Source organism: Danaus plexippus, chromosome 17, assembly GCF_018135715.1.
Source record: "Danaus plexippus chromosome 17, MEX_DaPlex, whole genome shotgun sequence".
Lineage (NCBI taxonomy): Eukaryota > Metazoa > Arthropoda > Insecta > Lepidoptera > Nymphalidae > Danaus > Danaus plexippus.
In genome coordinates this window covers 4,687,022-4,703,489 of record NC_083548.1, presented here as the reverse complement: position 1 = coordinate 4,703,489, position 16,468 = coordinate 4,687,022, and the positions used below count along the sequence as shown (strand labels likewise).

The 16,468-nt window shown below is 28.3% G+C and overlaps 1 protein-coding gene across 10 annotated transcripts in view; it reads left to right on the top strand.

Annotated features, from left to right (window-relative positions):
• Nucleotides 1-16,468, top strand: part of LOC116771063 (dual 3',5'-cyclic-AMP and -GMP phosphodiesterase 11) — a 102,931-nt gene that overhangs the window by 46,542 nt on the left and 39,921 nt on the right. For all 10 annotated transcript variants that reach the window (XM_061523294.1, XM_061523293.1, XM_061523287.1 and 7 more), the window contains 3 exons: nt 9,400-9,538; nt 12,201-12,317; nt 14,661-14,835. In XM_061523294.1, coding sequence (XP_061379278.1) covers nt 9,447-9,538; nt 12,201-12,317; nt 14,661-14,835 — 384 coding nt within the window. In that variant the 5' untranslated portion in view covers nt 9,400-9,446. The remainder of the gene's footprint in view (nt 1-9,399; nt 9,539-12,200; nt 12,318-14,660; nt 14,836-16,468) is intronic.

The following is a 16,468-nucleotide window of genomic DNA, read 5'->3' as shown; positions in this document are numbered from 1 at the left end:
TGTCTTAAGTATGGATTAGTTAAAATAATATAAAATATATTGTGTTTCTAAGACAATTACTCAATATACAGAGGACACAGTAAGTGTTTAAAAATTTCAATTTATAGTCTTATTATACAGTACTTGTAAGCCTTGTTCGCAATTGACTATGAGTTATGATATGTCTGGGCGCTATGAACAAGTTAATATTTTGTAACGATATATTATAAATCACATTAAAGTTCACGTTTTGATCCTTTATATTGTTGTTAATGATCGAGACTTATTTCTATTAGGATGTTTGAGTTAGTGATGAATAAATATTTTTATTTTTAAATATTTTTCAATAAAATTTTGTTAATTCTAATTACATAAGTTTCTTACATAATTTATATTGATTGCTTAAATGAAATAATGATGCTCTAGAATCTAGGTAGAACGTTTCACGTAAAACGGAACTGTTGAATGACACTTGGTATGTTTTAAAATGAAATTCTGACAAAGATTTTTTTTATGTCAGGTTTCTGAAACAAACACTTTTTAAAGCAGATTGGAAATATTGGTCCGTTATAAAGCTAAGAATGAAGGGTAAATTTTTAAATATAACAATAGAATTGTAAGGCTAGTTGTACATGATAACTGTTTTCTTATTTGGGTACATACCGAGGCTTGTAGCCAATATATAGTATTATTAACTCCCCTATCATGAATTAAAATTAGTATTAAATCTACTTCAGCCGTTTTTTGGTCAAACGGTAAAACAGACAAATAAATATTTAAAATAAAGTTTTCTATGTTATTAACACTTGACTATACATTGTAATTATGAAAGAACATACAATAAAATTTTTATTAATTTAGTCTGTGGTATTGAAGAATATTTTTTTATATATTAAGATATTAAACAATCAAATAAATTGCGTGATTCTCGGAATATTCCGTGCTCTCCTCGAAATATAATACCAGTAACTTAATAAAATCTTTAAATCTTATTTACATATATATAGTATTGCTCATTCCGTTTTAGTGCGCTGTAAAATAGTAATCTAGGAATCGTTTATGATCCTTGTTGCTTCCTATATCAAAGTATTTATTAGCCATAACATTGCATGTGTTGGTAGACAGACTTCAACTTTTACTGGCACTAAAATATAACTTACAATCGCTGGTTTTAATGAAGTACGAAAATATCCACTCTTTTTAACTTTCAGTGTTGGGCCATGTTTGGTAATATGATATATTTATGAAAATTTCTGCAAATATCGTCGATAGTTATGAATACAGAGAAAAATTTAATTTTCTTGTAATTGCGTTGACTATAGTCCCATAGTAATTCGATATTCTAAAGTTGTCTGTTTTGAAGTAGTTTTTGAAGTTGTAGATTAGTTAGTTATTGCAATTCTAATTCTTTATTTCCTAAAACCAATTTCTCAAGCGCAAAGTATGTTACACGTGTCCTGGAAGGTTTTACCCCCATGCTAGGAACCACGAGCCATTTACTATTATTGGGAAAGGTTAGGTTGGATTACACAGTGGAAAACTAATGATGTGCTGGATAATTGATATAAAACCGTTAACTTTAAACTGCTTCTTGACAAAATCCGATAAGGAAAGTTGGAAAGTTGAGATTGTTTCACACGTAGCAATTTAAACTTTTAGACACTATTTAGTGGGATTCGCAAATAATAATATTACGCTATTCTAAGGCTAAAGAAATTTTTTTTTAATCTAGAATGTAACGCAACTGGATTTTATCAGAAGCTGTAACGTTTTGTTAGGTTTTTTATTATATTTGTTTTTAGATAAACAAAAATAGTGTATTAGTAGTAGTGTAGAGGTATTTGTGGATGAACATTTCGACATGAGACCATTAGGACGAGGGTAAAAAAACATGCCTAAATTAGATAAACGTAGGCTAAAGATTAGAATATAATTCAGGAATTACTTAAAAACCTACAAGCTTTAAAGTAGGATGTAATATTGGAAATATCTGGCGGAAAATTTTAGCGTGTCACGCATTTTGAATAATAAGTTTCGTAAAGCCATTTTAGCATCGAATGAAAATGAAAGATGTGGTAAAAATAAGATTAAGATGAATCTGTGAGAATTATTAAAATAATTTTGTTTTATGATTATAAAAGTTACTCCAGCACACATAAAGCATAGTCATTTAGATAAAGTGATCAGTATTTCAGTGAAAAAGTGAAAATAATAGACAAGTCACTTGTTAAGTCGCGGACCCCTATTAAAGTTTTATGTGAGTATATCTAAACTCAAACATATATATCTAGATACAAATTTGTATGGATCTACTTTGACCGTTATTGTTAAACTGTAGTGTATAAATCGTATGATTTTTAGCATTTGAGATTGTCTATTTACTAATACACATAGATGACATACAATTTAAATAATGAAAGTATACCAGTTTTTATATGAAACAAGGTAATTTCAAATCTAAATTTTACAGAGAAAATGAAATGTTATTGCTATAATGTTAATGTATTAATTCTAAAGATTAATAAATTATTTATATAAATGTTTCTATGTAACTTTGTATTTTTATGTGCAACTTCATGTTTATCACCCCATTTTCAACTTCTAAGAAACTAAATACAGAGATGGGATTATTCGTCTATATTATGTGGAACTTTGTCTATTTTTATTGTAAATAATACAATCCTTATTTCGTGATAGTACCACTACAATGTTATACTTAAACCTTGTTTTGGTGCTGTGTTAGAAAGTTTTACATTTTGATGTATTATATTGCTTATGTTTCGTAGATATTTACTTATAATAAAGTTATACATAGATAAACACTTTGGGAGTTTTGACAGGAGGTAATTATTTGGCAGAAATATTAACCACAATACAATAAAAGGTTGGATTTCTAATAATTTTAGGTAATATATTTTTATTCCGTAGCTATAACACCCTAATCTTTCTATACCTTTGTGTATCTTCTAAAGGTGCTTACAATCATAATCTCATTGTTACCATTATAACGAAGTAGTTTAGGCTTTATCCATAAACTAGAAAATTCTTTAAAACCTTTCTATGAAAATTTTATTGTAGTCTGATGTTCAGCTTTATTTTCGGTACTCTGTAGGTATGACGTTTCTGAGTTTTTAAATTGAAATGAAAAGTCAATTATTTTTTTATCTATATTTTGGTCATCTTAGTTTATAGTTTTGTTATAAAATAGACGTATTTATAATCGAAAAAACTAAAAGAAACTTGTATTTTAATTAATATTTTTTTAATGATAGGTTAAAGATAGGGTTGATAAGGTCACTTCCTCGTCCGTCTAGTACCTGCCTCTTCCGTAAAATTTTTACACAATATTTCATAACTTTTCAATAACATCAACAGTAAAGAAATTTTTCCATTCCATTGACCAAGAATCGTGAAAGGCGAAGATTTTTAAGACTCCAGTAATGTGAATGTATATTTTTAGTTACATCAAAACCTTCCGGAATAGCAAGAATTGAGTGAATTTAATTAATTATAATTTATTACTTTAATAATGCAGTTAATTGATAGTATCTGTTACGTTAAAGATAAGGTTTGATAACAATATTACTTTGAGTCGCCGTCTGTTGTTTAATGTATTCATATAATTTTATATCATATAATGATTATGATCTTTTATAGAAATCAAAAACATTATGATTTATAAAAACATTACAATAAAACATAATTGGCAATATTTTGTTATTTATATGTTTATTTGTTTGTTTATAACATTGTTCTATTTGTCACATCTTTGGAATTAAATGTGTAAGTGACCTTATCTTTAAAACGAGTTACCATCTTTTAAATATGAAACGATTGTTTCAGTTTCTCATTCATAAATCATCTGTTATACCCGTATAGGCGCTCATGAATGAATTTTTTGAAACTGTCGCTGTAATGCTGAATATGGAACCTAGTACTAAGGGTATTGTCAGAGAGGAACAATGTGAGATTGGTGACGATAATCCATTAAATATATTAAAAATAAGAGAAGTCTGTTTATTAGGCTGTATGTAATTTTATTTTGTACGCTCGTAAGTGTGATAATAATTAATTATGATAGAATATAATATTTAACAATTAAAAACGGATACTTTTTTAAATTGTGGAATATTATATTCTTAGTTAAAATTAAATAAATTTGTTTTTACCAAACGATACTTATAAACTAAATAAAAAGCTTCTAAAAACTATTTAATATTCATAAGAAAATGTATCACCAGGTTATGTTGTCCCTTGAAATTCAGTCTGTCAAGGTATAATTTAGAAAGATGTTGGGGTAACAATTACTATGAAGTGTTTGTTTGTTTTATATATATTTGATATATTATTTTAAGATGTTCCTAGTCTTCAGTAGTTTTTGCAATACCAAAAAAAAACACAATCAGTTTGACCGAATTTCAATAATATTGCAACAAAATTTCTAAAGACAATAACTAATTTTGTATTAGATTTTTCGTAGTTGTAAAATTAGATTCAGCAGTAAAGTTTGCCTTTGAATTTTCATGGACATAGATTTGACTGCTTCGTTTTATTTCCTTAAAAACATATGTTAAAAAATATACATTGGCTCACATCTACTATAGCAATGCCTAGCCGATTTCATATCCTTTTAAATATTGGACAGAGTTTTATGGCATATTAAAACGAGCTTCGTTTTACGAGGCCGTATATTTGGGCATCATGTTATCTGGTCGAGTGGTTTGGTCTCTGTAAATTGAACTTCACGTAAGTGCTCGTTACTTGACTTTAAAAATTAATTTTCCATTAAAATAATATGAATTTCTGTAAGAAGAACTATACAAAATCTTTAATGATGGATGTGATAAATAAGTTTTTTGAATAAGAATAAAGGGATGGTTATATTTGATGCAAATGAAATACGATTTGGTAAAATATTTTATATTTAATTCAATTGCAATTCATCAAAAGGTACAATGCTTTTTTGAAAAAGCTTTTTTTTATCAATACTGATATAAGTGATGAATTGTATTAAGTACAATTTGGTGCCAAAGAATAGGATTAGAATAAGAAGTCTTACTTGTTTCATTGATATATTCTTTTTCTTCAAGTAACCGTAAGTGGTAGATATAAAGTCATGTTTTGGTTTTCGATTACTTTTAACTCAGTAGAAACAGCAATGTTTTTAGTTTAATAGTCAGCTGGCTTCTAATATATATGTAAGTTTGGGACTTTTGTTAGAATGTTTGCAAAAAAGAAAACAAGTAAGTTTGATATTTAAATACCAAAATGGATTGATAATTAACAAACAGAACTTATTTATATTTAATGTTTACAATTTTCATTAAATATTTTGTTTTCGCTTTGACTTAAATGCGAATTGATATTTTTTTTCGAAAATCTTGTGTTTTTTCGCCTCTTATTAATGTCAAAACCAATTAAGTGATTTGGTTACAGAAACTATAATGAATGACCCTTTGACCTTTTGTTTACATTCCTATCTACAACAACACGTTCTATCCACCAGTTCTGAGTTATCTAATTCCTTTATTATTTTATAAAATTATTCACACAACAAAAGGTAAATATCAAATATTTCTCCACAGTGAAATGTTTTTTTCTTAGAAATATGCTTTTTAAAGGATCCTAATAAATTTAAGCATTCCCCTATCGTGACTTACCAAGTGCTGCAAGTTTTAATATGTTTCTGTTAATGTAAAATGTCATTTTGCAGTGAACATACAAGAAATGTAATTCGAGGAAAACAACTCTTCCTAACAAGATCGCTAAGTGGATGATCTTAAATATTAAAGTACATCTAAAAGACATGTAACGAGCCAATTGAGGTCAAGAACTCGTGATTATACACTTGTCCTTGTTATAATAATAAAAAAAAGAATTTCAAATATCCGTATTACCATAAACACTAGTCGATCCATAACCTAACACATTACACATAAAAACTGGTATTTATAAAAATTATCTCACGATCATAAAATATAGACAACTATGACAGAAAAACATCACAACGAAGATTATTATATATGCTATTTGAGTTTCATTTCTCTATAATAAACTGTTTTATTAATAAGATAAAATATCAAAATAAACGTGCAATATAATAAGTTTTTATGTAAATAGATCAATTATTATGTTGAAGTAATTAATGACATGTAATTCTTAGTCGAACAGTTAGGTTTCTTATCGAAATCAAGCTTTTTATTAGCATTTGGTCGATAACCTTTAATATTTAGATAACAATTTAGAAATATTCTATTGGATCGGAGCGTCAATGAAGTCAATTCATATGTTGAATAAATATGGATTGGCATTCCACTGCAATGATGAATGAGTTATATGTGTAGCAGAACTTGTGAGACTGGGTGTACACTACGTCAATGAGTGGGCGGGCTTGATGTTGATCTCTCTCGCGCCGGCGTCCAAACCCATAAACACAATTCACGTCGGGTTCCTAGGGGAACAGCCATGATCACATGTTTGAGTGTTGGCTATAATTTGACAGCGTATAATTTTTATCTAAATCCAATATTTATACAAATTGTATTTCCAGTAGCTTTATAAAACATAAATTCTTAATAAGTTGTCATACCTTATTATCGTGAGCAAATTTTGTTGTTTATGGATTAAGATAAATTAGTTTTCCTTTTAATCGTTTGTTGCCCGTTTTGGTCATATCAGAAGAGGGCTTTTCTGTGCGGTGGATGAGCATCTTTAAAATTCTCACTATAATTTTTATTCGTTCAATAACTTTCCTCGCTTGAAAAATATATATTTTTAATATCAACTCATTAATATTTTGGACAACTCCAAGTTCTACGTTTTCGCGTCACAATAGGAAAATCAAAAACAATTGCAATAAAATATTGAAATTACTTTAAGTTTGTTTGTATAAACGCATGAAAACTTTACTTCAAAAGCTTGCTGAAGTGGTGCAACGATGTGCTACAGACAATAGAATTATTCTAAGTATTCAAATATCTAGGTTTATTGAACTTGTAGTCTTTATGTTGGACATAAATTTTTCCTCATTCTCTTATGCAGTTCAACTTTGATCGTTTGAAAATTATATTTTGTTTGGCTTGAAATTTTATCAGGGTTTTTGACTTCAGACGCTACAATTGGACATAAATATTTTAGTTACACCTAAAGTTGGTTAATTTAAGCTATATTTATTTATATTATTAAAAGAGACAGTTTATTTCAATACCATGTTAGTATTGGAGACAAAAGTTTTAACTAACTATATTTTATATCTGGGTAGCGTTGCCATGACGGTAGTATGATTTTACTTTGCATTTCTCTAAGAATTCTCTTTCTTAGCTACTTAATACATTTGTAACGTATTATCATACTTTTATTGTTTGAATATAATGTTTTATTATGTTTTTAAAATGTGGTTTATAATTGCAGTGTCTTTTATATTAAAACGTTGAATGTTTTACGCGAAAACATTGTATTTAAATTTTCCTCCGTAACAATTTTATTTTTGGTTGAATTTAATAAAAATGTAAAATAAAGGAAATGTAATAAAAGAATTCGATGGCTTTCAAAATTATTTTGCGAACAATAAAATTATTATGTACACAACACATGGGAGTTTATAAGGGAAATATTATACATAATTTGGTCATTCTATTTACCATAATTGTATTGAAATACGAATTACGTGACGAACCAATTACTGACATTTAATAAACAAAAGCTGGATTGAAAAGCGCAAATCCTTTATTGGATCGCGGGATTTACATAGATAATGCAATAAGGGCGAAAACACATTAGCTATGCTAATACAAACCAAGCCAGATTTTAATACACTAACTGATTTTGCAATCGACACCATAGTTAAAGTCTGCCATTGAAACCTCACATGATTCCACAAATGCTTGATGAAATTTTCTTTTGATTAAAACTATTAATAGTCTGCAGTTTTGAGAAGAGTCGAGCGTGGAAAAACAATTTTCAAAGATATTGACGGATTTTTGTCGTCATGCAGTACGCGTTAAAAAGAAAAAAATACAGTTGTATGGTTGCAAAAGCTAACACGTGACACCTTGATAATATCATAGTAACTTCAATAACGCTAAATATAATAAAATATATAATCAATCAATATAAAAGTTGTTACCAAAGAAATGTAATGAATATATATATGTAAGTGTATATATATACACATTTATACTTTTATCCATATAAAGTAACAATTAGTAAAATCGTGTCAATGATATGCGAAAAGGTATTTAATTCACGTGAATGTGTATTTGCATGCGATGAGTCGTGTCAATTTCAATTAGACGAAAGTAAACGTGCCTTGCCAGTTTAATTGGAAACTAACAGATATCATATGATAGTATGGCTGCCACCATCGTAGCGTGTTCACTGCAATTAAGAGATAGGAATACGTCGTTAGCATTCGAATTATAAGTTTGTTGACTCAACGGCTGTTTTTTTTTGTTATTTGTGATATATTATAAAATATTTTTGATATCCCGTGAGAATTTTAATTTTAACGATTATTTGTATTTACGATACATATCTAAACATTCTTTGATAGCACTAATAAATTAATTAGGTATATGAATAAATTTGTATATGCTTTAGTATTTTTATTTAGATCGTTTTTAAAGACACAAAATAGCTGAATCAATACAGAAAAAAAGTTTTTAATTATTGTTTCAAAGTGAAGCAGAAACCGCGAAACAAAAGTAGTCGCACAAATGAATTTGCTTCACATAGTATTCGCTTCGGAAGTGAACTTTGTTGGAGTTTTCAACAAATTCATAATTGCTCCTTGCATCTTGCGCATCTCATAATTTACATCAAAATACTAAATTGTTATTAATAAAAGAAATATAATATCATTTACAAGCTATTGTCCATTTTCTTCTACATTTCAAGTTTCTTTATATCATCGAATAAACTTTTTAAGTAGCATTTTTTCCCTTAATAATCCAAAAAAGTTTGACCAACCTTAGTATATTTTAGTTAATACCAATTTAAACTCTTTCAGCTTACACATACATGACATAACTTATCAAAAACAAAAATATGTCAGATGACATTGATTTGAAGTTGTTATTTTTATGATCGTCATAATAAAATGGATTTAAATTGTTTAAAAATTTGCGATTGGTTGTGCATAAATATTTCTAGTACGTTTTATATATTAAAAAAAAAAAACTTTTATTTATTTAACTTATGCTTCAGTTTGCTTGTTAAATCACATCTGTACATAAGATTATACACACCATACAATCGTCATAAATGTATTTTATAAATAAAAAATAAGACGTGATAAAGTTATTGAACACACCGTCCGTTTCACACTACTAAGTGAAACCAGAGAAGCTTAGTACGTTAACTTAGGAAAGCCTATGGAATAATTAATACAATATACAATAAGCCTTGTCTCTGTTGTTACAGGTCTACAGTTGCGGAGTATAGAGGAGCCGCCGGGGGGCGCGGGTGGCATGCCCGCGCCTACCTGTTACGATGCAGAGTGCGTTAGGACAGAGGCCTGGCTTGATGAGAATCAGGAGTTCGTTCATGATTACTTTTTAAGGTAAACTTTTACTTTTCAACATAAGAAAGTTAGGTTTAAGCTCATATTAAATATCTTTTTTGTTAACTATCTTTTTCTTTTGCTGATATGTTATTAAGGAACTAGCAAGACGGCTAGTTCCGTAATTGTTATTTGTTGTAATGATTCTTCATAACCCTAACGATATTACAATTACATTGTGATTTAAGGTATCATAAAATGGGTTGTTTATACGAATTTATATATATATTTTGTATCGAAACCTTTTAACATTCCTCTCTTATTATCATTTAAATTCTATGTTAAGTAAAATTAAGTTAGCCTCGACTTCAAATTGTTTTTATTTATTTTTTTACCACACAAAACCTTTTTCACTTCTCGGAATTAGTTAACTAAGAGGCTTAAGAATTTCCTTAACCTCGTACACCGCAAAAACGTTAAACCTAATCAGAGTTGTTGGTAAAGGGCAAAGTGAAAGTAACTTTAAATATATTGGTTCCTGGCCAAGTTATTGAAAGATAAAACTTTTACCATTTAAATTGTATATGATAATATTGAATACCTTAAAAAATGATTGATTGTACACTAAATATATCGTAAAATATTAATTAAATATTATGTACGGTTATTTTGGCGTGTTTCGTGCGTTGTGAGATATTTCTTAAGACAGATATATTTTATAAATATGAAAACGTCGTTAAATTGATCGTAAATATAATTAGTTATCCTAGTTGGACTCACCTTATAGAGGCGGTAACAACACAACAAACATCCATGCATCCTTCCCACCTTATATGGTTTTACATATTAACAAAGCGACATTTTAATAAATTTACGTTGGACTCATGACTAGTATTGTCAAGGTTAGTAATAAGATTAAATCCATATAAACGATCTCGGTTCCGGTACAAAACTTCCTGTTGAAGATAACTTGACTTTACCATGCTTAATGTTAATTCATACTTACTCTTCCTGAATACGAACATCAAGCAAGTTAAGAAAATATAATAACTTCAAGTAATTTGAGCCATGGCAATTATATCTTCAATGATGTTTTTCAATATGACATTTATTTCATTATTCTTCTGAAGCGTAGCAATCATTATCTCTCCATATTACAAAGTGAAAACGATACAACAATGTAAAGTAAAGAATATTAATTATAAATCCTTATAAGGCTGTTGCCAGAGTTTAAATACATAGTGGATAAGATGATTTAAATAAACATGAAATATTATAATATCTCTTACAAGGCATTTATCGTTTATACATTCTACGTCAAAATAAAGATGGAAACTTCTTAAACATACGAAAAATACGGAATATTTTATGTTTCGCTTTATGTTTTGCATTAATAAATATATGAATAACATTACAACAAACAGCTTAAAGAAATTTAATTTTCATCTTACTACAAGAAAAACAAAGCGAAGTATTTCTAAAAGAATAGTATGTTATAACTTATACAGCCTTTTAAACTGTAACATGCGGCTAGTAATGCAATGGTCTTAGAGTTAAATAAATATCAGCGTTTGAGAAAATATATACATTTAGCTGCACTATATAACTAAAATACTTACGAGGTAGCACCAAACCTTTGTGCTCTTAAACATATATGTTCCAAATCAGATTGAAGTATAGTGGTTCATTAAGTTATATTTCTGTGCCATAACACCTATGCCTCGGCTTACATTTCCTAAAGAAATCTCTTAATTAAATAAAAATGAAAAAATATTTTATTCAGAACGAAGTTCAATTGTTGAAATACAATGGTTTATATTATTCAATGGAGAAAATCCCACGTAAATACGAAAGTATAAAGGACACGCGTTTCTAGAAGCTTTAGCGAGACAATCTCATAAACGCTTTATTACGTTTATAGTCAGATGAAACCGCTTTAAGTCGGAATACAACAGATTAAGTTAGTTTCAATGATGTAATTATATTAAACTGTTCTGATTGTCCTGTCGCTTTAATCGTAAAATCAATGACACAAGAATTGTGCATTATTGTTTAAGATTTGAAATTATTATGATTTACATTGAACACGCAACATTGGCATGATCGCCGCTAGATTATCATCTGCGATTTTCTAATGGATTATCTTGTTTAATTTATAATATATAAAAAGTTTGTCGAACTCTACAGATTTAAATATAACTGTAAAGATGATTATTTATTTTAATTATGTCTTTTTCGTATATGCATATATTTAAAAAATGATTTTATTGCTAATGATTTAAACGGATAATTTATTACTCTGTGTTTTTTACGAGAACAAAATTGGGATAATCCTCTTTTGAATATTCAGAAATATTTTATGTTAGAATTTCGTATATAGTAAAACATAGCGCCCGAGGCATCATTGTGGGTTTTTAGAAGGCAATTAGTATTGGAAGTGTTATCGTGGCAGCGATCTTTGTATTTAAATATATATCATAATTCGATCAGTCGTGATACACACTCATATGTTCAAATTAATTTATATACATAATATGTCAACATGTTTTTAATATTTCGAATTAGTTTTGTCTTTTTGATAAAGTAAAACGAATACTATATAAAACATTCATTGATAATATTAAAAAATCATTGAACTTCACCTCGTTTCCGTATTTGAATCAGAAACCGAAGTCAAGTTGTCGGATATTATATAGTGTTGAAGATATTCTCTTGTTAATAGGAAAGCTACAAGGCAAGTGGTGGATGCGTGGCTGGTTTCCCACGCGACGCCGCCCAGCGCCGACTTAGCCTCGCCCTCTAGAGCTGGCTCAGGCTCTGGAGCCACAACACCCGTGAGGTATTATACATTATGTACAATATTTTATAAATTAAAAAAATTCAATCAGTCAATTTTCAGATTGACAAAAATTTCCATCTGTGATAATTTATTACTTTTTTTTCTTTACTCTTATTCTAAACAGCGTGTGAACCCAAAAAAAATGTGACAAATTTATTAAAATTATTTAAATATCAGTTTTATCTGTTCTCTTGGAATGTTTTTTAATTGGTTTCCATAATGCAATATAATTTTTATAAATTAGAATTTAATTTTGAATTAATTTGAATATCAAAATTTGCAAAACATTAAATAACGTTCTGTAATAGAGTCCTATTTCTGGAACATTTACTAGGTTTACTTAATGTTCATTGATTTGTTTTTTGAATATTGTTTTTTTTTTATAAAATTATCGACTTACTTAACGAAATGTATAATGTTATTGATGTCATGTATATTTGGCACCAAATTATTAGACCATGTATAACTCTCCCTTTCTTAACCTGTTTCTATCTATCATCAATCTTATGTCACCTCTTTACACTATATTGAGAACATGTGCAAATTCACTAGAAATATCAACGGAATATTTCCTTTTAGCTTTGTTGCTGGGTTAAATGTATTCAAGTTTGTTATACTATTTTATATTTTAATTTGAGTTTTGAGTGATTAAAACTTTCATATTTATTTTTAGATGTAAAGTATGAAAATTTAAACTCAGTTACAAAACTAAGGTAAAAATCGTTACAAATTTGTCAATCGCTCGGTTTAAAGATAGTCAACATGCTCTTGAATAATAATGTTCAAATAAATGACAAATTTAGGTTTTCATTTGTTTTAAAATCCTGAACTTTAAATCGTATCCCAGATGTAAAATTTAAAGTCTGCTTCTATTGAACTATGACAATTTAAGAAATCGATATGTATGGACATTCCTTATTAGTTTTATTATCAGTTTTAATGTGTTTAAATTTTTTTGATTATTTGCTGCGACATAATTTTATAGTAGTTCTCTTCGGTTAATTTAAATAGGATACTGTGCAGCAACTTAGTTTTTTATCATTGCAATGTTTGATCCATTCAAATCATTCTATGTTCAGTAAGCCGGGCAATCGAAAAGGAAGAACTATAGTAATATCTTCTACTGTCCCAGGTTATATCAAAAAATTAAAAATTAATTTATTTCACTCTAAATCTAACATGGCGTGGAGTCGAATATTAAAAATTATATTTTTTTTACGTACAGATGTAAACTGGTGTGTATGTAGTATAAAGTATGCGAGCTAATAAACAATCAACATTTTTATTTAGTTAATATATTCCGACCAGAACAAAATGTTGTTAATAATAATACTAAAATAATCTAATTGTTTCGATTAGGTAAACGCATTTGGTTTACCTAGATTTAATGATTTTCCTATTGATTTTCCTAGTGATCTAAGTAACAAGTGTTAAAGTAGAATTTGTTTATAATATTATTCTTTCATTGATTTAAATACATTTTTTTAAAATTTTATATTCACTGCAATAGTTATGAGCTGTGATGTCGAAATTTTGTCCATATATATTATAATTAGTCAGAGAAAAGACTTTAAAGTTATATCAAAAGTCACTTCCACTTCGGTATAACCCTATGGTATTACTACTACCTTATATATGATCAAATATAATGCTTTATTAAACAGATAAACATTGAAATGATAAATGGCGATAATATTTACTAATTTGCATGATTTATACATCAAATTATAAAAAAAAGGTATTTAAAAACTTTTCCTGTTTTGCAAAATAAAAATAAGTATAGATCGTTAAATTGTTAAGTATGGACATAGTGAGATGCTGTAAATGATTATTTTAGTATTTTATTGTGTCACAATAATTAAAGTTGGGAGAAGAGGGTTTATTTTCCTTTTTGAAGTGTTAATGTACCCGGGAGAAAATTCAAACGTTACTAACGTTACTGTTTCGGAAATTATGTTCTTGTTTTTTATTTAATTTTACTCTGTTGAGTTACATTCAAACGTTCAGTTAAAATAATCTATTTATATGGAAGTTTCGAACGTGTATTTTAACATGTTAATTCTATTTCGACAACCAAAAAAATAATTTTGACATATGTTTTGTTTGTCAGTTTTCAATATATTAATGGTTACAATATTACAAATCCTCTATTCAATAGCAGAATATACTGTGCACGTCATTGCACGGATGCAGGCCACATTTAAAACATCCATCCATAATATTACAAATATATTATATACATTGAAAATGCGTATATACAATTTTGTTATTATTTCAGTTGTATAGTTTATGTAGAATATAATCGGCGTCCAAGTTATAATTTTTTTTTAAATTTGTCTACAGGAAGATCTCTGCACACGAATTTGAGCGCGGGGGGCTTTTGAAGCCGCTAGTTACAACTGTAGATGGTACACCCACCTTCCTTGGAGACCAACCGCACGCGACCCCATCACGACCCCAAAGACGTTCACGACACGAGCTGCGGCAATTGGACGAAAAGGAACTGATATTTGAACTCGTAAGAAACAAAATTTTACCTTTATAGAATTTTAAAAGTACATATATGAGTCGCAAAGGTAGAAGAAAGCAGTATGTATTTTAGTTATATAAGAGAATAAATCTAGAGCAAATACCAGTAAATCCTCACAATTTAATTTGTTTGAATGGCTGCCTGCTTCAGGTAGAAATCACAGCACGAGATTAAGTGCGGCTCCTTTTGTTGTGATACATCTACCTTAAATAACAATAAGTGTTTTATCTCTACGTTTAGTTTAGTTATTGTCTGTGTAATGAACTTGTATGTATTATATGCTTATGTTGGTAACAGAAGTATAATAATAAATAAGGATAAAAAAAAAATATAAATTTTATTAAAATGAACATTCCTAGTAAATGAATAACTTTAAATGGAAAGGAAAGATAAAGTGTTTTAACAACATTAAGAGATGGATGAGATAAGGTTGTCAACTGTTCGCTGTTTGTATTTGTTGTAAAAGCTTTCCTTCAATTAGCTTTAAAAATGATTATAGTTCCTCGGGTTTTTAATCACCAACTGTCATTATAATTTATTTCTTTAATCAATACAAGATGGATGTTTTAAATAAACATACTATCAGATAGAAACGATTCTGTTCTTACTCGATTTAAGAGAATCTCAATTCAAATTTTACTTACATAATAATCGTGTAAAAATGTTAATTTAAGTTTCCTTGGTGTATTTTACTTGTACAAAATTCCTAATCATAGTTGGTAAAGGAAAATCCTGTTAATAAATACTTTGTACCGTTGTACTGTAGACATATAAAATCATTTTGAATATCTTTAAAATTTTATTATTATATTATAATATATGCTATTATCGGCTTAGGCATTTTATTCAGGTAATTTTAAAGTACTGTTTTAAATAATCAAGTATTTTGTGTTTATTAAAACAGATATATTTCTTATAATATTTTAACTATACTTTATGTGTATAGTTAATTATAACAGTTCAGTATTCTCAATATAAAATAATAGGGTGTTTTATTTTGCAACCAAATGAAATTTTTATTGTGTACTGTAGAGTCTAGAGATACTTAGAGTTTGAATGTTGTATTAGACGAAGGCGAAAGGGCAACTGAAGGTTGGCACAGCTGTTCGTTGGAAGAGGTATTTCATAGCTATTATTTCAACAAATTAACTAACAAAATGTTTGTTAATTTCTATGAACTTGGTTCACACGAAAACATAATTTTGCAACTCCAATAGACAGTCAAATGAAGTGTCGGTATTATGCTAATTCTTTGCTTGCAATCATTCAAATAATAATATAATTATGCCAAACAAAGATATCGTCAGATAAAGATGTCTCGAACAGCTAGAGATGTCACTATACTCATCTGACATTGCAGAACACGTGTTTAGATAACAGTCGTTAAACGGTCGGGATGCGAAACGGTTGTGTTTACATGTGTAGCAATTTAGGCCGAAACCCTGGGGTCATCAATATAATGTCGTTGCAGCTTGATAATTATACTCCGCCCACACCCACACGGTCGGCTATAAACGTTTCAATGCTATGTATTTTCTGTGTTTGTCGATGCAATTCATTTATTATATGAGGAGTGATATATACATATATACATATATCTGCTTTATATTATCGACATTGA